Consider the following 20,575-nt stretch of genomic DNA (forward strand, 5'->3'; position numbering starts at 1 on the left):
GTTTCTGTTCTCACACAGAACTGTGGACAGAGGATTGGAACCTCTGCGAATTAGGGTGTCCCAAAACTCACGTTAGTAATCAAAAACCCCTTAGCAAGCTAGGTACAGTGTCACATTGGATATAACAAACTCTCAATGTTTAGACAATCCAGAATATGAACTTATAGTACCTCAGGATACGTGGAACTCATGAACAGTCGGTCGTTCTATATTTCTTAGAAACCAGAACATGGAGTTAAGAAGAACACATGTGTATTTGAAATGTTTATTTACTAATGCCGTCTTCTCAGGCGTAGTATCTTAGATAATACAAGTACACATATTATCAGTAGCAAAATTACCAGCATAGTTACTAGTACATAAAAAGCGAATGGTGATAGTATGTTAACATGCTGTAAATGAATAAGAGTTAGCAACACTTATAAGCAGCCGCGGGCCGTGGAGGGAGTTACGGTGAGGCAGGGAGGCGGGGAGGGGGAGAAGCAGGGTGGAGAATACAAGTACACATATTATCAGTAGCAAAATTACCAGCATAGTTACTAGTACATAAAAAGCGAATGGTGATAGTATGTTAACATGCTGTAAATGAATAAGAGTTAGCAACACTTATAAGCAGCCGCGGGCCGTGGAGGGAGTTACGGTGGGGCAGGGAGGCGGGGAGGGGGAGGGGCAGGGTGGAGAGGGCTCCACCCTGCTTCTCCCCCTCCCCGCCTCACCGTAACTCCCTCCACGGCCCGCGGCTGCTTATATCTCACCCTCCCTAATACACATATTATATTATTTGCTAAGAAGGTCTCTTTGTGTTGGTTTAGGGCGTGCCCATACTTTAGTGTCTTAGATTTGAAGGAATCACATCAGCATACACCAGCTCTCTCTTCATGTGAACCGCATCAAGTGTTGTGTATGTGTGTTCGGCAAAGCAATATAAAACCCGCCTCATGCCCAGAATTGGCAGAAGTTGCACTTATGTTATGAGTATGAAGTCGTGGAGATCAGACCTCATAACAATTCTGTATCGTGTTGTTCTTGAAACTTTAGCACTCGCTGTACAGATATAGTTTAACAAGCAAAGCAGATAGTAGAGCAATAACATATTATTCTCATGTAAACCACGATGAACTACTAGGTTGAAAGCTAAAGCAACAACTAAGTGTCGTGTGCAGAAGTTGCAAAAAAGGAAAAATGGCGTTTAAACCGGTAATGAGCCCATGCTAACTTAACACGGTGTAAAGATATCCAGGACCTAGATGACACCTCCCCATGATCCGGAAACGAACTGAATAAGATAATAGAAGTGCCATCTCATGAGAGCAGATTGCAAGTTTATATGTGGACGGTCCGCAAGGTAAAGCATTAAAAACTAGGAAAATTTAATGCTAAAGAAAAATAAAACAGCCAAGTACTTTATCGAGTCTTAAGCCAATAGGCAAGGTAAATAATAAAAACTTGACAAATAAGTCAATGAATTGTCAATGAAATGCTAGTACTCAGCATATCAAACATGAAAAAGGTCTATGACATAACTGTGTATGCAAAATAAGCTGCAACAGCCTCCAATAGGAAGTCACCGTCTTCATCCGAAAACAGTTCAGCCATCCAATTTAAAAGCGGAAAAGAACATACGTGCTCTCCCAGCACCGGATCCTCTATCACCATCAGAGGACAGCTCGGTGGGTTTTCAAGAAAGCTCTGTTCCAAGAAAGACTGTGCTGCCGCCAGTAAATTCCAGGGACCAATTAGTCCATGCATCAATGCCACAGCCATAATCCTTTCGCCAGGACAAACCAACTCGTGAGTAATGATAGGAGTCATCAGCTGATTAAAGTCGACGTCAGGAGAAACCGGTCCGCAGAGACACAAATCAATGGCCCAATCGAAATCACAGGTCAGGCAGTGAAATACAGGCTGGACACAGGTGAAGTAGGAGAATCGAAAAGATAATCCATATGCCGTGCTTAATATCGCCAACGGCATTGTGCCATAATATTCTAGCATGCGATTGCGGAACAGTGTCAGCAGCTGCAGGGCGGGAGGTTGCATAGGAGGGACATCCATATTTAAAAATGTAAAAAAGCACAAGAGCGTCCGCTGGTAATGCAAGTAAAAATGGCAATCCACGCAGCAGAGTGGAGAAAATAGAATGAAAGAAAGCAGGGATGACTCCAAAGATTTTCTCAAATGAAGTCACGAGACCACTGGTAACAACTTTAAAAAAGTGCGCCAGGGCCTTTGTGGAGGATGCGTTAAAGATAGTCCGAACCATCTTGCTGAAATTGAAAGGCAAATCTGAATTGAAAAGGGTCTGCACCTCTGTACGGGTGTTCGCTATGTGAAGCACGAAAGTTTCACGGGCCGAACTCAAGGCCACCTCTCTCTGAGACAAAAGAGCTCTTATTCTTGCCATGCCGTTGAAATCTGCTCCCAAGGTTGGTATTTGTGGCCAGATTGAAAACTCCCTATGTTCATGTGTGGGAGGAAATAGAACATTTCTGCAGCAAATAACCCGTTCACTTACTGTTACGATAAAAGGAATACTTTTAATTAACCCAGAACAATCTTCATTATTGAGCATCAAATAACTACCATTTTCCAACAACTTGAACGTGGGGATGATAGCAGGAACTGGCGTGCCTTGCAACACGCAAGCCATATTTGGTCGGTGTTTGTTGCATGAACCGTGTAACTGTATGTGCCTACACATTAGTGAATGATCTGGCGTCTCAGTGCATTCCTCTCCATTCAGATAAACTTCTTGATCATCTTTGAAACATCTGTATGTGTATGGAAGCGACCAGACCTCATGAAGAAAAGCACTACCTAAAGGTTCAGAACGACCTATTGGTATATATTTCATACAATTTGAAAACTTATATAAAGCAAAAGGCAGCGTTATTAAACCGTGGATAAGGCACGTTGTCAAAAAACCCGCAATCCTCTGCTGATGATGTCACTGAGCATGTCATGAATGATGTAATATGTGACATCATCAGCAGTGGATTACGGGTAATAGTATCTCTAGTTTACTCCCCTATAGCTGTCTTTCTTTTAACATAAGTCTCTGTTTCCTTCCCTTATACTTACTGTTTTTGGTTCGCTTCCGGTTCGCGTACCGGCGAGCGAACTGGGAAGCGAACTAAGAGAAATAGAGGTTGGCACAGTTCCAAATATTGTACCAATTTTTTAATAACGGGGAGGTAGTTCTGAAAAGAACTTTTTTTTTTATTGTTTTTGTTGTTTTATATTTTTTTTATTATTTTTCGGAACATTTTTTTACTTTTTTTGAATTTTTCTGAACAGTTTTATATTTCTTTGGGTTTTTCTTGGAGGGGGCAATGAAAACGATTCATTGTAAAGGGCTCAACAGGAGCAACAAAACAAAAAAAAGTATTTATTATTTTGGGCGTTTCGTACAAACTTGCATATGATAGTCAATAGCTCTGTTGATCAGAGTGATGCTTCTTTCTCCGTAGCAAATGAATCCATCGCAAAATACGCAGATGTGTTTTACTTCACCAAATCTCATTTGTATATTTGGCACCATCTCCCTGCCCTCTGGTCCCGTTACTTCCGGTACAACAGATCTTCTAGCCATAATAGGGAGATTATCTAGGTCGTTCCGAAACTGTGCAGCACTGTAGTTGTTAGGATGCCACCTAGTCATATGGCGATGCATTGTGTAGTTTCCGAAACTGTATTTTTTCTCGGTTCCTCTGGACAGTCTATCTTGACATATAAGGCAAGTTACGTATCTTGCATTTACTTTTTTCTGACCTTTGGGAATTTTAAAAAATTGCCAAATGAAGTTTTCTTTCCGGTGAGACGTCCTGGGTTCCCTCAGGCAAAAACTGCCTCTCTTCCTGCTCTTCCTCGTCTTCCTCTTCTTCCTCTTCTTGCTGAATTATAACTTGAGCAGGTGGTCCACTCTTCCTTGGATGTGGTGGAGGTGGTGGGGAAGCACCAGCTGAAGCTACTAAAGAAGCCATTGCTCAGTGATCACAAAGGGTCTTTCTCTCACAATGATGAAAGTCAGAGTGAGGAAAGAAGGAGGGATTTTCATCATTTGGGAAAAACAAGAGTTCTCAACCAATGAAAAGTGTTCATTTTAGATTATATGACCTAGTCTTACATCATTAGGAAACCAAAAGTGAAATGAACCAATGAAAAGTGTTATTACCAAGTCACATGACCTGCTGTGTTTACGTTAAGCGCTTTGCAGGGCCTCCCGGTTTGCTTCCAGAAACCTGCGCTTTGCGACTCGCTTCGCGTACCAGTTCGCTAACGTAGCACGTCATATGACGTATCACGCGACAACGTGAAACGTCATGCGGACGGGAGGCGTCACGATGTTGTTTTCTAACGCGGCACTTGCGGTAAAGAAACGTTTACCGGCTCGCGGTCTATTTCGCGGCATCAAGGTCAGCTAACGGGAAGGTTCCTGATTCGCGAAGCGGGAACGAAGAAAAAAAAATATTTAAAAAAAAAATTATTCATAAACATATAAAATATATTTTTGGATTTAAAGAAGAATACATTTTACAGCTACAGATATTAGCTGTTAAAAAACCAATGAAATTCACTGAAAAAACCATAGGTTATAGACCATATATAGTTAGGAATTAGCATTTACAAAACCTTGAAAATTCACTGAAAAAACCATAGGTTATAGACCATATATAGTTAGGAATTAGCATTTAAAAAACCTTATTTTACTCACACAAAACCATTGAAATTCCATATATAGTTAGTTGCACTAACTATATATCGCACACCCGCAATCCACTGCTGATCATGTCACATATTACATCATTCATGACATGGTCAGTGACATCACTGATGACATCTCAAATGACATCACTGATGAGATCACTGATGACATCTCATTTGACATCAATGACCACATCACTGATGATATCATTCATGTGACAATACAATGCATCTCCTCACATTTTAATGTAACCTCTGTTTCACCCAGTGTTAAATACAGAGTATAATTTTTGAAACCATTGACACACCAATACTAGTTACTACATACGTACTCACTGATTCTTACGTCTACACACACATTCACTCATTCACCCATACAATCATTCATACATACAATCACTCATCTTTACAACACTATCATATGCACTCATACACCTATACAGACACTCACACTCTGCCACTCATCCATGGAGTTACTCACACACCTAGTCAGTCCTGTAAAGAATCAATCACACTTCCATTTTCTTGTCTATACAGTTAAACATAGAGCACCTTACATTTTCAAACATATACTAACACATACTTACTTTCTTATACAATCATTGATACAAGTACACATTGATCTGCACAGAGTCACACACCTCCCAGCCAGCCACACACACACTCAGTCTCCCATACAAATACTTGGACAATCAATCAATAACCCATATAGTTAATCATATAGCTACTGATCAACACATGCAGCAGTTTACAGAACAACAGACATAATGATGCACAAATTAAGACAGTTTAGTCACTAACCCATGCACTCAGTGAGACACATTTAATCACTCACTCATACATTCAGTCATGCACCTACTAAATCCTTCGTCCAGACACTTATACATCTACTCATTCTTCAATATGTAAAACATATTTAAACTTTACAGAAACACACAGTCACTGGATGATGTCATCAGTGATCTCATCAGTGATGTCATTTGAGATGTCATCAGTGATGTCATCAGTGATGTCACTGACCATGTCATGAATGATGTAATATGTGACATGATCAGCAGTGGATTGCGGGTGCGCGATATATAGTTAGTGCAACTAACTATATATGGAATTTCAATGGTTTTGTGTGAGTAAAATAAGGTTTTTTAAATGCTAATTCCTAACTATATATGGTCTATAACCTATGGTTTTTTCAGTGAATATATATATATATATATACACATTACCTACTGGCGGTCGCCAGTAGGTATATATAGTTAGGATTTTTTCCCTATGGGATTTTTGAAAATTCTATGTCTAATAACTTTGGCGTTTGTGGACGGAATTGGCTGAAATTTTCTGGAAAATGGAACATTTTGTTTCTGAGCAGCCCCAGAAAATTTGGGGGGGGTTCGTCCAGGGGGGGCCGAGAAAAAAGGGGGGTCCCAAAACGTGTTTTTAACATTGATTTTTCCATAGGGCGGTTAGCCTCATTTTTAGCCCGAACGGCTGAATGGATTTGCACGAAACTTGGCAAAATTGTAGGGACTGGTAGCCCGATGTGCCTTTTGTAGGTCTCAATATATGTGCTCCAGTGGATTTTGAGAAATTACCGTTTAAAAAAAGATATATATCTGTAACAGCGGACCGGGCAGCTCCCCGGTTCGCGGACCGGGGAGCGTACCAGAACTTCGCGTAGCGAAGCTGATTGGCTTTCCGGTGTCTGTCAACATTCTAAACAGTCCGGAGCGGCCGCCATCTTGTCTCTCGGTAGGATTGAGAGACAAGAGGAGGCCAAAACAAAGGGGGAAATAACCATAAGGGGGCATAGTAGATCCTCCGTGACCCCCTAGGTTTAATGTGGAGGCTTTAAAAGGGCCCCGCGGGGCAAAAAAATAATAATTTTTTTTTTGTTTTTTTTCGTGGGTAGCGCCCGGTCCGCGAACCGGGAAGCGTTCTGGGCAGCGTACTGCAATGAAAAATGAATGAGAGACTTTTCAAATGCAGTATGTTAATTGATTGTTGGTTTTGTTGATTATTTTTTATTTTTGTAACTTTTTTAAGCAATTATTTATTATTGAGATTGTGGTTGAAAATTTAATAGCATTTCTAACATTTAACTAGTTTATTAATTACATATAAAAATGATTAAAGACTCAAACAATTTTTTAATATTACATACAATTTTATTTTTCGGATTGTTTTTCAAAATTTATTAGTACGTCTAGCATTTGACTGTCCGATATGTCCTCTTGTTGAGTGAACATAAGTTCCCACATTTGACCGTCATCATAATGAAGTAAATGATCCACAGATTCTACACATTGAACTAATTCATGGTCCCGTGATTCATCCATGAAATCAGAGTCATCATTGTCCTCAATATCTTTTTCTGTGTTGTTCTCCAGAACAATTTCAAAGGAAACATTCTGCTCACCTTCCATTTTCTTGCTGTAATTTGCATAAAAAATAAATATATCAGTAGAGATAGGGCACTGTTGGGTTTAAGTTCAGACAGGTACTTGTGAGTTTATAACAGAGAAGTAATCTATGGGCACTGTATGGTTTCAGGCGTGAAGTAGTACTATTAAAAAGTGCCTGTGAAGAAGCCTAAGTAAATTCATAATTATACCACAGAAACCTAAATCAATCCATAATTATAATAAAGAAGCCTTTCTCAATGTCTAACTCTTACAGAGGGATAGTATATAACTATCTGAAAATGTTTTCAAATTTATAAAATAATATCTCACCTTCTAAAATCAAGTTTAAGTTGTGGGTGAAAATGATCTTGCAATGTAGTTCAGGAAGTAGTAGTCAAAAATGGCTGTGTTTCTCTCTCTTCCTTTATATATATTCAGGTACATAACCAGTCAAATGTCAGGTAAAAAAAGTAGAAAATGAAAGTAACATTTTCATTGGTTGTCAATTCCAACACTTCAGATGTGTTTTGTGAAGTAATTTACCTCAGGGTATTTAGAGAGGTCTACAGGCTAAATGGCTAAATGGAATTCCAATCAAATTTGTGAAAATGGTAGGGATTGGTATGTAGTATGAGCTAATCTATATTTGGTGAAATTGTCTCCAGTGGCTTTTCTGTGAACTACTTTCCCACCTTTTTTGATGGTGCGCTTCCCAGGGAGCGACCCGGTACGCGAACCGTTGAGCGCCCCGGTTCGCGAACCTTAAGCGTTCCGGGAGTCCACCATTTTGTGTTTCGGTCGAATTAAGATACAAGATGGAGGGCAAATAATGTTCAGAATGGGTAGAAGGGGGCACGGTAGAGTTATCTTGACCCCCTAGGTTTTCTGAGGGTGGCTGAGGAGGCTTATATGTGCGAAAAAAAAACATTTTAAAAAAAAAATTCGCGAGGTTAGCTCCCGGTTCGCGTACCGGGTAGCGGCCCCGGTAGCGTACTTTGTTGAAAATAGCTGTCTTTCTTTTAACATCACTCTCTGTTTACTTTCCTTATACTTACACTTTTTTTATTTTTTTTTTTTATTTTTTTGGTTAGCTCCCGGTCCGCGTACCGGGAAGCTAACCCGGGAGCGAACCAAAAGAAATAGAGCTTGCCAGAGTGCTAAACATTGTATCAATTTTTTTTTGAAAGGGAAGGTAGTTCTGAAAAGAACTTTTTTTTTATATTTTTGTTTTATATTTTTTTTGTATTTTTTGAACATTTTTTGTTTTTTTTGTATTTTTTGAACGATTTTATATTTTTTTTGGTTTTTTTGGGGGGGGGGGGAAACAACAAAAAACAGGCGTTGAAAAGGGCTCAACAGGAGCAAAAAAAAATTACTGGGGGCGGTTAGGGCAATCATGGTGTTCATATGCAAGGTTGAGTGCATTGATGCTCATGTTGCCACAAGCTAATAATGCACGACAGCGCATACATAAATGTATCATATGCCCCAAATTTGGTTGGATATTTGGCACAGTTTCCCGTGCCTCCTCTGGTGTTAAAGAAACCGATGTTGTTGGTCTCGCCACAGGAGTTGGTCTAGGATTGTCCATCATATCCCTTAATTCCGCCCGGCTGTAATTTAGGGGATGTTTCCTCGTCATGTGCCTATGCATGGTGTGATTACCATAACTGTATTTTTTGTCCGTCCCTCTGGACAATTGTTCCTTGCATATGAGGCATGTTGCGTACCTGGCATTGACCTTTTTTTGGCCAGGAGGGATGGAAAAAAACTGCCAGATGAAACTGGCTTTCTTTCTTGAAACCCGGGGCAACTCTTCCAGGAATTGTGGTTGTTCTCCCTCCTCATCCATTTCTTCATCTTCCTCCTCAGTGTTGGTAACCACCTGGGGAGGTGGTCCTCTCTTCCCATGAGGAGGTGGAGGTGGTGGTGGGGGTGCACCAGCTGCAGCAATCAATGAAGCCATTTTCACACAAGCAAAATAGGTCTTCCAAGAAGCAAAATAGGTCTTCCTCTCACAATAATGAAAGTCAGAGTGAGGAAAGAAGGAGTGGTTTTCATCATTTGGAAAAAACAATACTTCTCAACCAATGAAAAGTGTTATTTTTAGGTCACCTGACCTAGCCTTCCATAATTATGAAACTAAAAGTGAAATGAACCAATGAAAAGTTTTATTAACAAGTCACATGACCTCTAACGCTCATGTTACGCGCTGCGGAACGCTCCCCGGTTAGCTTCCGGTTCGCTGCGCTTCGCGCCTCGGTCCGCGCCCCGGGACACTTCCGGGTGCGCTAACGCGATACGTCACAAGACGCATTTCGCGGCAACGCGATACGTCGCGCTTTCGCGCCGCGGATCGCTTCCGGGGAGTTGCGTTTCGCGCCTCGGTCCGCGCCCCGGGGCACTTCCGGGTGCGCTAACGCAGTACGTCATAAGACGCATTACGCGGCAACGCGATACCGTCACTATGTTGATTTCTTACCGGTTCGCGGACCGGATCGCGGAATCAAATTGAGCTAACGGGAAGCTTCCCGGTTCGCGGACCGGGAGCGAAACAAAAAAAATATTTTAAAAAAATTATTAATAAACATAAAATATATTTTTGGATTTAAAGAAGAATAAATTTTACAGCTATAGATATTAGCTTTTAAAAAACCAATGAAATTCATTGAAAAAACCATAGGTTATAGACCATATATAGTTAGGAATTAGCATTTACAAAACCTTGAAAATTCACTGAAAAAACCATAGGTTATACACCATATATAGTTAGGAATTAGCATTTAAAAAACCTTATTTTACTCACACAAAACCATTGAAATTCCATATATAGTTAGTTGTACTAACTATATATCGCGCACCCGCAATCCACTGCTGATCATGTCACATATTACATCATTCATGACATGGTCAGTGACATCACTGATGACATCACTGATGACATCTCAAATGACATCACTGATGACATCACTGATGACATCTCAAATGACATCACTGATGACATCACTGATGACATCTCAAATGACATCACTGATGACAACATCCAGTGACTGTATTTTTCTGTAAAGTTAAAATATGTCTTACATATTTAAGAATGAGTGGATGTATAAATGTCTGGATGAAGGATTTAGTAGGTGCATGACTGACTGTATGAGTGAGTGATTAAATGTGTCTCACTGAGTGCATGGGTTAGTGACTAAACTGTCTTAATTTGTGCATCATTATGTCTGTTGTTCTGTAAACTGCAGCATGTGTTAATCAGTAGCTATATGATTAACTATATGGGTTATTGATTGGTTGCCCAAGTATTTGTATGGGAGACTGAGTGTGTGTGTGGGTGGCTGGGAGGTGTATGACTCTGTGCATAGATGTGTGAGCAGTTGATTCACTAGATGTATGGGTTCAAAAGTGCATGTGGAAACAGCTGTATGGCCGGTTGACTGTGTGCATGAGTGTATTGCTGAGTGAATGGATATCTCAGTGCTACATGTCAAAGTAAGTACATATGTAAAACACAGTACATGTGAGAGTTGACATATATAAATAACTGTGCATAAGAGCCAGTGAATGTGTGAGTGGCTGTATGGATCATTGTGAACTTGTATCAGGGATTGTATAAGAGAGTAAATATGTGTTAGTATATGTTTGAATAAGTAAGGTGTGTATAACTGTATAGTTGAGAAAATGGAGGTGTGATTGATTCTTTGCATGACTGACTAGGTGTGTGTGTAACTCTATGGATGAGTGACAGTCTGTGAGTGTCTGTTTACACTTACTGTATCTAAGGTTATATTAGAGTCTGAAGAGCTTCATCGTATTATCACATGAATGATGTCATCAGTGATGTGATCAGTGATGTCATTTGAGATGTCATCAGTGATGTCATTTGAGATGTCATCAGTGATGTCATCAGTGATGTCACTGACCATGTCATGAATGATGTAATATGTGACATGATCAGCAGTGGATTGCGGGTGCGCGATATATAGTTAGTACAACTAACTATATATGGAATTTCAATGGTTTTGTGTGAGTAAAATAAGGTTTTTTAAATGCTAATTCCTAACTATATATGGTGTATAACCTATGGTTTTTTCAGTGAATATATATATATATATACATATATATATATATACATATATATATATATATACACATATATATATATATATATATATATATATATATATATATATATATATATATATAAAAGCAAAGCAATCCTTTGTGCAGTCCTGTAATTGGGACACTTAACATCAATAGGTGCAGGCATGGCTACAGTGTCACAGGTACCCTTACTTCACCTACTTTGGGAGTGTCCTAGACCTCAGACATACTGGAAAGATGTGATGTCAAGATGCTATTTGTTTCACATGTATATACTAATGTTTACAGTTTACATTATAATAGGGCTCTCCAACAGAAATCACTAGCCCCATCGACCACAAGGCAAGCAGTCACAGCATTGTGGGGCAAGTCAAGATAGTCCATTGTTTATAAGTGGCTGACCTACTTATGGAATATTTTAGGAATGGACAGAGTAGCCCAGAAATTTGAGACACTGCGGTTGCCGTTTCTGAATTTTCTTTCCACAAAGTTTGGGGAACTCTCTTCTCCTCATTAACTTAGAGTGTTAAGGTTAATCCCACCAGACCACTCCTAGAAATGTAGCATTGAGATAGAGTGTGATCTTTGGCAAGAGTGACAAGAATGAAAGGTAAATTGGTAAACAGTGGATTCCCTTGCAACTGGAGGCTTGTGTTGGTTGGAGGGTACATGGGGGAGGGGGGAGTAACAGGCAGTTGGGAAGGGAGGAAGCAAGAGTATTATGCAGTTTGAATATGGGTTGTTTTACTTTTTTCTGTCTGCATTTCTCTGGGTTATAGCCATTGGTGTCTGTATTGAGAAATTCAATTAACAGATTTGATCTATTTTAGGTACTGTTCCATCTTTCACTATCCCTAACTCAATAACCACTTATTCACTTTTCTGTACTTGACAAACTCCCACCTCTTCTTCTCTGTTAGAGTAAGGGCTCTGTTCTTGGTCTTCCTTCCTACTTCGCCTGTACTTCTCCCCTAGATAGTTATTTTTTCCGCTAGCCGCTCCTGCAATTTCTCTCCTGAATACTCTTCTTTTCCTCTTTGAATTATCTGCTACACTCCACAATATTAGACTGTCAGTCATAGAATCTTGTATTAGTTTTCAATTCCCTTTTATTAAGTAAACTTCTTGCCTGTCACGTCTGCACTTTCCCTAAAACTGTTTTCTTCCATTCCACTGCTCTCCACTTGGATACACAATTATATACATAATCTTGGTGTCATTTTTGATCTTCTCTTTCCTTGACAATGAACATCTTGTTCACAAATGTTTCTCTCTCCATATTGTTCAAGTCAACAAAACTATGCTCATGCTTAACAACTCCTACCAACAATACTGCTCTCCTCACCTCTACCGTTTTGCCTACTTATAATGCTGCTCAATTGCAGCCACTCCTAATTACTTCAAATCTACTGATCTAAATCCCCTTTATGGCAAAGGGCTCTAAAACTTGTCCAGAAATTCGGTTTTCTCTGTATTGTACCATATTTTGCAGCAGTTTTCGATTTATAGACTCACCTACTCTTTAACCCTCCATCAGGCAAATCTAATTTATTCTTTCTCTTTTAAAACATTTCCCCAAATATCCCTAAGACTTCCTTTCTTCCATTTCGATCTTCCCCCACGTCCTTCTGAAAACCTCTTGTGCCCTGCTACTTCTCCTTTCCATTTCGAAAACAATCTCTGTATTGATTTTGTTCAGTAAATGTGTGTTCTATACACTGCTTTGGCGTAAGCTCTGAATAAATAAAGCAACACTTTGGAATTCTTTAGCTCAGCGATAGTATACTTTCTTTTATCATCACCACTCCGCCACTTGGGTTTTTCAGCAATCACGCCTGGCCAGTCCTTAAAATGCAAACTTGTGACAAATCCCCACAATTTCTACAAGAAAAGTACTAATCAGCGTGCATGCGAATGTTTAAGCACATGGAGTTTTGCCCTTTCTCTTTAGTAAGAACAATTGTTAGAAATGCAGCTATATCACTTGTATAGTACTGGCAAAGGGAACAGTCGCTTTGCGAAAGCTGCTGTTAACAGGCGAGCTTTACACAATACTGCAAGGCTTCCAGACCACACACCCTCAGGTCCCTTCCTGCCACACAAGGTATATTGGACAGGGGAGGCTAGCCTGGTCTGACAATATGCCAGCTGTAGTCTAATCTAGGTATACTACAAGCACACATCCATATCCACAGCAGGGAAAATTCCATAATTAGTTTACTAAATGCATAGGGAGCAAAAGCACATGTTTAGTCTGGCTCAAAACAAATTCAAACAGACACTGCTGCTTTTTGGTCACTGAAAACTTGCACTCTTTTCCTTCCACAAAAAACCTTGAACATCTGATACAACAAAAAATATGGACAATTATGAACGTTCACTTACAATCTGCCTAAGGCACACATTGGGCCTTACACAGACAGAGTGTTTGGCTCTTTGAATCTGAAATTCATCCAAGTTTACTGCCCGATACCTACTTGATCATGTGGTTGGCGTAGGCTCTGGAGCAGCAAGTACTGTAGCGGCAGAGCGAACAGTGCACGTATGTAGGATAGTGGTTAGTAAAATCAGGAATTTCGAAGCCGCACTCCAGGCAGTTCTGTTTTCCTTGGACATTTCTGTAAAGTGAACAGAAGGGTGTTTTAGACCATCCCAAAGGTGCATGATTATTGGATGTTAGAGCATTACAGCAGTGCAATATATTGCTGTCAAGATTTTATAATGCAGGCAAAACACGACATATCTAAATTCACATCAAAAGTACTATGTTTGGAAGATCGCATTGCAATCAAATGGGTCATTTTGCATGAACAATAAAATGTATGGTTTAGTTTACAGTATCAGTAGATCTAAATGAAAACAACTCTGCAAAGGGTAGCACACTTGGAAAATAAAACTTTCACAGAAAATAAGCAAAAGAAAGAAAATGCTGCTTACCTGTAACACAATCGCAAAAAAAGTGGGAGTAGGAAGATTAAGATTACAAGTTCGCTGTACACTCTCCAAGGATCATCATAAACACAAGTAGAGCAAACTTAACCATTATACAACGTGAAGAGCTCTACTACAAAGAAATTACTTCCTTAGGACATGGAACCTTGACCCGCCATTCGTGGCATGCGTTATCACCAGGTTCTATCCTCATTCGGAACTGATATTTCAATTCTCCAATGGGGGTACAGTGACGTGTGCTGGTCAGTAAATCAAGTAAATATGAGTTCACAGAAACACAGATTATTTGTTTGAGGTGGGATCCAACAGAAATATAGGTGCAATGACCTGAAGGCTAACCTAGAAAGTCAGCTGCTTTGGTCAGATTTAAAAGAGAAAAAGAAGACCTTTTGGAAAAGAGTCTGAGAGGTGGTTTGTGGAGTGATTTGTCTTTAGGGAGTACAGACTAGAATGTTCTGCAAGTTGCTACTCTTCTTCAAAGAAAACAGTAGTGGTTCCAAGGTCAAGGAACCTGTGTTAGGAATATGCCATCTCTGGTTTATGATCCCAAGTTATTCCACATGCCAGTTAATTTCGTTTAGGGACGGGGTTAAGTCTCTAAGAGGGACTCCGGGTTATCATTACTGGTCCTCTTCCCATCTAATTTTATGAACATTTGCCTTTTCTCTAGTTTTCCAGAAAGTAAGTCAGCCTTTTTTCTCCACACCACTTTTCTCAGTGATTTCTTTTTTAACCGTAAAAACATCCCAAAGTGGAAGATTTTCTTGGAAGGATCTAGGAAGGAAATAATCAAAACAAAGTAAATTACTTTTAGGAAAGGCTTTTTGATAGATACCTATAGACAGAATCTGTAGATGGTGTGTAGAAATCTTTAAGTCAAAGAATGCAAGTTTCTTATTACTGTTATTGTGGCTACACTGCAAGTATCTGTTTTTTCCATTAAGCCATGAGCTACGTTCTATTGTTGAAGAAGTGATTTAAATATCACCAATGTATCTCTGCTACATACTTATTATATTTGACTTAAAAGGATTGGTGGCTGCACAGATCTTTAAAGATTCAAAATGATTCATGTGCAAACTGATAAAGCGAAGGACGATTTTGCCCACGGACGTTCTTTTTAGTTGATGGTAAATAATCCACTTGAGCTAAAAATATTATTTTTTGCAAATGTCATCCTAGTACAACCCGTGACAAAATGTATAGGTGCCATGTGTTGTCAGTGACTGTCAGGTGGCCTTCAATAACACAGACCGCCTACTCCAGGGGAATACTTATGTATAATGATTTAACATTTAAGTAAATCAAAAGATTTGAATCAAACTTGAGTTTTTCATTGAATTCTGCACGTCTTTAGTATTTGTGAGGTATGGATGCATTGCAGGAACAAATATCTTAGAAACTGGTCACAAACAATTGACAGTGGTTCCATTACAAGACCAATGCCTGACATAATGGGACATCCAGAAGGGGACCATTTGAGCTTGTGGATTTTAGGTCAATGTATGTAAGTAATGTATTCAAGGATTTTGTAGCCATCAGAAGTTGTTTATTTTCCAATTATTTTTAGATCCTCCCTTTCAGTTCTTCTTCCTCCACTAGGATTCTAATTACATAGTTTCCCCCGGTGCCAAGCTAGAAGATCTACCCTTGGGGGTAGCTTTTCGTGTGTGCGTGGATAGACATGTATAGCAACACCGTGCCCATGTTGGGGTGATTAAAATGAGTCTTGTAGTGCTTGCCTCATCTTCTTCACTACATACGGATTCAGAAATAGTGGAGTAAGAGCATAGGAAAATATCCCTGACCAATTTATCTATACAGCATTGACTCAACTGTGGCTAGTGGTACCTGGAGGTGGAGCTTGGCCATTTTGCATTTTCTGTGGTGGGGAACAGATTAATTGTGGGTGTGCAAGGTTATCATCCACTCCAGCAGACCCTCTCCTAGAAGCAAAACCTAGTAATGGAAGGCCAAATGTTATATAATTTGTGCCAGCTTGGATGAATAAGTGCCACTGTCTTTTGAATGTAGTATATCACAGTCCTACTGTATGTTCATATGTAAGAATTGCCTTGTTGCAAATCAGCGGATGACATGCGTTGAGTGCCAACTGCACCGCCACCTCCAAGAAAATAATTTTCTGTGTTGGTGCATCAAGGTACCTATGATTGTCATGTTGTTCAGCTGCACCGCCCCCACCCAGTCATGGAGGCATTTGTGATAATGTTCCTCTTTGGGTCAGCAATGACTTGCTAGTAACACGTTTTTGGTGTACCACCATTTCAGACTGTGCTGAACTCCAGGCACTATCAATATTAGATCATCCCACTGACTAGTCGCTTGTGACCACTGTGTAGGAAAGTGCCTCTTTGTGTCATGGTCTCCCCACTTTTTACTACTTGTACTGCACTGGGTCCCAGCTAACCATGCCCCAGTGGCTTTGTAACATAACGGGCACACACTATGGCACCCCTGTAAATCCCTAGTAAGTGGTACCCCTGGAATCTAGGGCATGGGTACCAAAAAGGGTCGCTAGGGGCAGCAGCATGTACTATGCCACCCTAAGGAACCCACCCCCATACAAACTGAAAGCAGCTTGCCATTGCAGACTGTGTCCTAGTGCCTGTGCCATGTTTTCATTCATAGTTTGCACAGTGTGCCATGGTAAAGTCACTGCATGTAATATGTATGTCACCACCACTGCAGCAGGCCTTGTAGCCCTAAGGTACAGTGCATTAAATTACATATGACGGCATATCTGCAGGAGTAGATATGCCCCGGTGAGGTCTCATTTAATTATTGGATGGTACAAATGAACAGGGATGGCTTTATTAAAACTTATGGTGTTTGCTATCAAACAGCTCGTCTTAATAAACCTGAACTGTTACTAGTACAAGATTTATAATGACATGCACCCAGAGGGCACCTTAAAGGTTTCCACCTGAAAAACTTACCACGGTCTAGTGTGCTAGCTGACTGGTATCATCCAGTCTGCCACCACAGACACATTTCTGGCCCCTGCAGGGGAGAGCCCATGCTTTCTGAGGCCAGAAACAATGTGTACTCCAGCAGGATTGCTAGTTATTTAGCATATCAAGGCCAGGGCCTTCAAAGCCTTTGATAGGAGGCTCCGGCTTCTCCCAAACATGGGAGATGCCACCCCCTGCCCTGACGCCCATTTGGCACCAAGGCAGGCGGGAAATCAGCTATGCAGTAGGCGTGTTGCAACACCAGGCTAGTCACACCCCTAAGGTGGGCAACCCGATATGCTCCACAAAAGAAGGATTCCACCATCTTGCTTTTGGTTTAATCAGAAACTCTGGGACAGGGTTATGCCCACTCTCCACAGAAAGTAGTCATATAGGGGGTTGTAGTGACCCCAAGAGTAAGTAGCCCATTAGCAACTACCCTTCACTTCCCTTAATGCCCTAAATTCAGTATTTACGTGTCCCCTGACCTCAGGTACTCAGATTCTCCCGACTAAAGGAGGACAAAGAAGAGCCAAAAAAAGCAAGAACTGTGGACTAGTTGTGGACTTGGCGCCAAACCCTGCCTGCCTGCTCCTGTCCCGACAATTGCAAAGACCGACATGTCCTGCAGCTGTGCATCCTCCTAAAGTCTCGGAAGGCTGCCAGCACTGCGCCAACCAACCCGCATCTCACTTGAAGTGGAGGAGCCACTTCCCTGCAGCACCGACCCAGTACACTATGCTTATAACACCTGGGTCTACAAAGTAACAAGCATCCCCTGAGGAGACTTAGTGCTCCAGTAGCCGCCCTGCACCAAATCCCGGGTGACCGGCGCCCTTGTGACAGATCTACCAATGTGGGACATCAGCACCACAGAGCCATCGCCGAGTGGCCCAGCTGTCCTGTTTCGTCCCCATCTCCTGAGGTCAACCTAAAAAGTGAGAGCCTCCAACATAAGTGACCCGCCGAACAAAACACCAATGCACCTGAGCCACACAGCCAGAGTCACAGCCTACCGACAGTGCACCCTTGCTCCAGAGACCCTCAAGAGTAGAGCCCCCCTTTGGGTTCTACCTCACAGGTTACCCAGGCCCCACTTGCAGCCTTTTTTTCTGTGACAGGTTTTCCCACTGATTTCTGTGGTAGTGTTCGAGGCTACCCTTGTGACTAGCACCTCTGCACCCGGACACACTAGGGGAGGTAAACCAAAGCCGCTGGTGGTTCTAAGGACCTTATTGTTCTTAAACACAGAAGAACAACCCTGTAACTCGACTGCAAGTACCCCTATGCAGTGTATGTTTCTTCCATAGGATAGATTTACCAAGTTGGAGGTTCATGCCAAAAATATGAAAACTGTATTTTCTGTGTTTCTGAAAATCGCTAGCTTGAAAAGTAGTTACCTAACCTTAAAGATATTGGTGTCTAAATTAATATAAAAATCTATGTTATTTTACTAAATTGGTGTCGGATTTCTTTAGTGAGTGTGTGTCTCATTTATTGACTCTGATTGCAACAAATGTCTAACACTCCCCTCTGTTAAGACTAAGGCTGCTCGACCACACTACCACAAATAGAGCACTTTGAGATTGTTACAGCAAGTCCCTATTCACTAGTAAGGGATACCTGGACTCTACACAGTGAACCTCATTTTGGTACACCAGATAAAGAGCCAGCTTCCTACACACTGCATGGGTAGATATTCCTGAAGCGGGTGCATTTGAAAACTTGCATTGGAACTATCGCAATGCAAGATGCCATCATCCGCACCATTTTCATGATTGTTCTCACCGTCACGGGACGCAACATCTGGAAGAGGGGAAGCAGCCTTTGTAATGCCATCACTCTTTCTAGACTAGGATAGGCTTTGCCTGTTACTGTGTTAAATATGGCCCCCCAAAAACGTGCATCTGTAAAAGGCAGAGTTGCTTTTTTTGGCCATGAACCCTAATCTTTGTTTGCGTGACACCCACTGGCTGAGTATGTGTAAGGTATTGCTTATGGCTACTGCTCTTTATGAACAAGTTACCCAGCTAGGGAAAGACTTGAATGGAGCTGCATCGCAGATGAGATGTGACCACTGCTGGCCACTACTAACCTCAGAGCTGGTGGTCCTCTTACAACAAACCTTAGGTAATGATGGTGCGCCAAGTGGATGAGGATGTAAAGTTAGATGTCCTTTAGATCTCCTATAACATTTTGCAGGGTTTTCATCTAGTGCTGTGAAACTATGCAACGGGACAGTGCTCTGGCATTATATAACGATCTAATTGGGTCAAGTGTCCTCTCCTTTTTTTGGGGGTGAGGAAGTATTCTCTGAAATGGTGGAACAGTTTCTACTGCAGCCTTGCTCCGATGTGCTTACAAATCACCCCTGCAACAGTCTTTACTGTTTGCCTGAAGGAGAGGGGGAAGGTTTGGGTTGTGTGTGAAATTTAAATAAATATCTATGTGGGATGATTGATAGGACAGACTTCCATTGCAGAAGTAATAACCGTATCATTCCCACAACAGGTGTTGTGTAATTGGGAACTGTGGGGCAGTGTGTGGGCAAGTCATTACATGGAGGCAGACGCTTCCATTCCTTGGGATTCCACTACCTTTCCCCAGATTATACCTCTGTTTTCAGAGACTGTCCCTCCTGAAAGCACTCTGTTGTTTAAAAGGAGGGATTTGCAGTATTGCAGAAGTAATGGCACTCCCGCTCACCTGTTGTTACTTAAACCGAGGCTTGTTGGGGGTGAGTCTGGCGTACCACTATAGCCTTGGCTGTGTCCTTGATTGTTTCCAACATGGAGTCCACGTGTGGCCCAAATAAGTGTTCCACATCGAAAGGGACGTTAATGAGGTGAGGCCATACCTCTGGACGGAATCCTAACACCCTAAGCTATTTGTGTCTCCTCAAGCGGATGCTGGTGTTCATTTCTTGTAATACAGTGTACAATCTTCCAGAGTGGCCCAGCTGTCCTGATTTTGCACCTTCAACCGGCAATACTGCCGACCCCAAGAGGCACTGCAAACGCACAGAGCCCAACTGACTTTTCCACTCCGCACCTAACCCCAGCCCTTGGTACAGACAAACCAGCTGTACCCCCTTGTTCCCAGGACTCTTGTGCCCCAAGCCCCCGTTGGGAGCTCCCAGACTTGTCCCTAAGTCCCCCATTGCTGCCTGCTTCCAGGTGACCCCCTTCTTTATACCGGCATAGCACGTACAGCTACCAACCCAACCAGCACATCTGCACCCCGACACCCAGGGCAGGTAACGTGTAACAGTTGGTGGTACTTTGGACCTTGGGCCCCTACAATCCTATGTCCCAATGGAGACCCCTAAAAACCGATCGCAAATAACTGTATGCAATATATGCCTTCTCTCCTATAGCGAAGCATAGCTGAGTAAAGACACAATGAATTGAACTATTTAGTTACATGTAAAAAAAAGTACTT

General features: G+C 41.4%; 1 protein-coding gene across 9 annotated transcripts in view; it reads right to left on the reverse strand.

Annotated features, from left to right (window-relative positions):
- POGZ (pogo transposable element derived with ZNF domain) overlaps nucleotides 1-20,575 on the reverse strand; it is a 428,531-nt gene that overhangs the window by 40,542 nt on the left and 367,414 nt on the right. For all 9 annotated transcript variants that reach the window (XM_078670252.1, XM_078670255.1, XM_078670257.1 and 6 more), the window contains exon 16: nucleotides 13,688-13,828. In XM_078670252.1, coding sequence (XP_078526378.1) covers nucleotides 13,688-13,828 — 141 coding nt within the window. The remainder of the gene's footprint in view (nucleotides 1-13,687; nucleotides 13,829-20,575) is intronic.

This window comes from Lissotriton helveticus, chromosome 12, assembly GCF_964261635.1.
Source record: "Lissotriton helveticus chromosome 12, aLisHel1.1, whole genome shotgun sequence".
Classification (NCBI taxonomy): domain Eukaryota; kingdom Metazoa; phylum Chordata; class Amphibia; order Caudata; family Salamandridae; genus Lissotriton; species Lissotriton helveticus.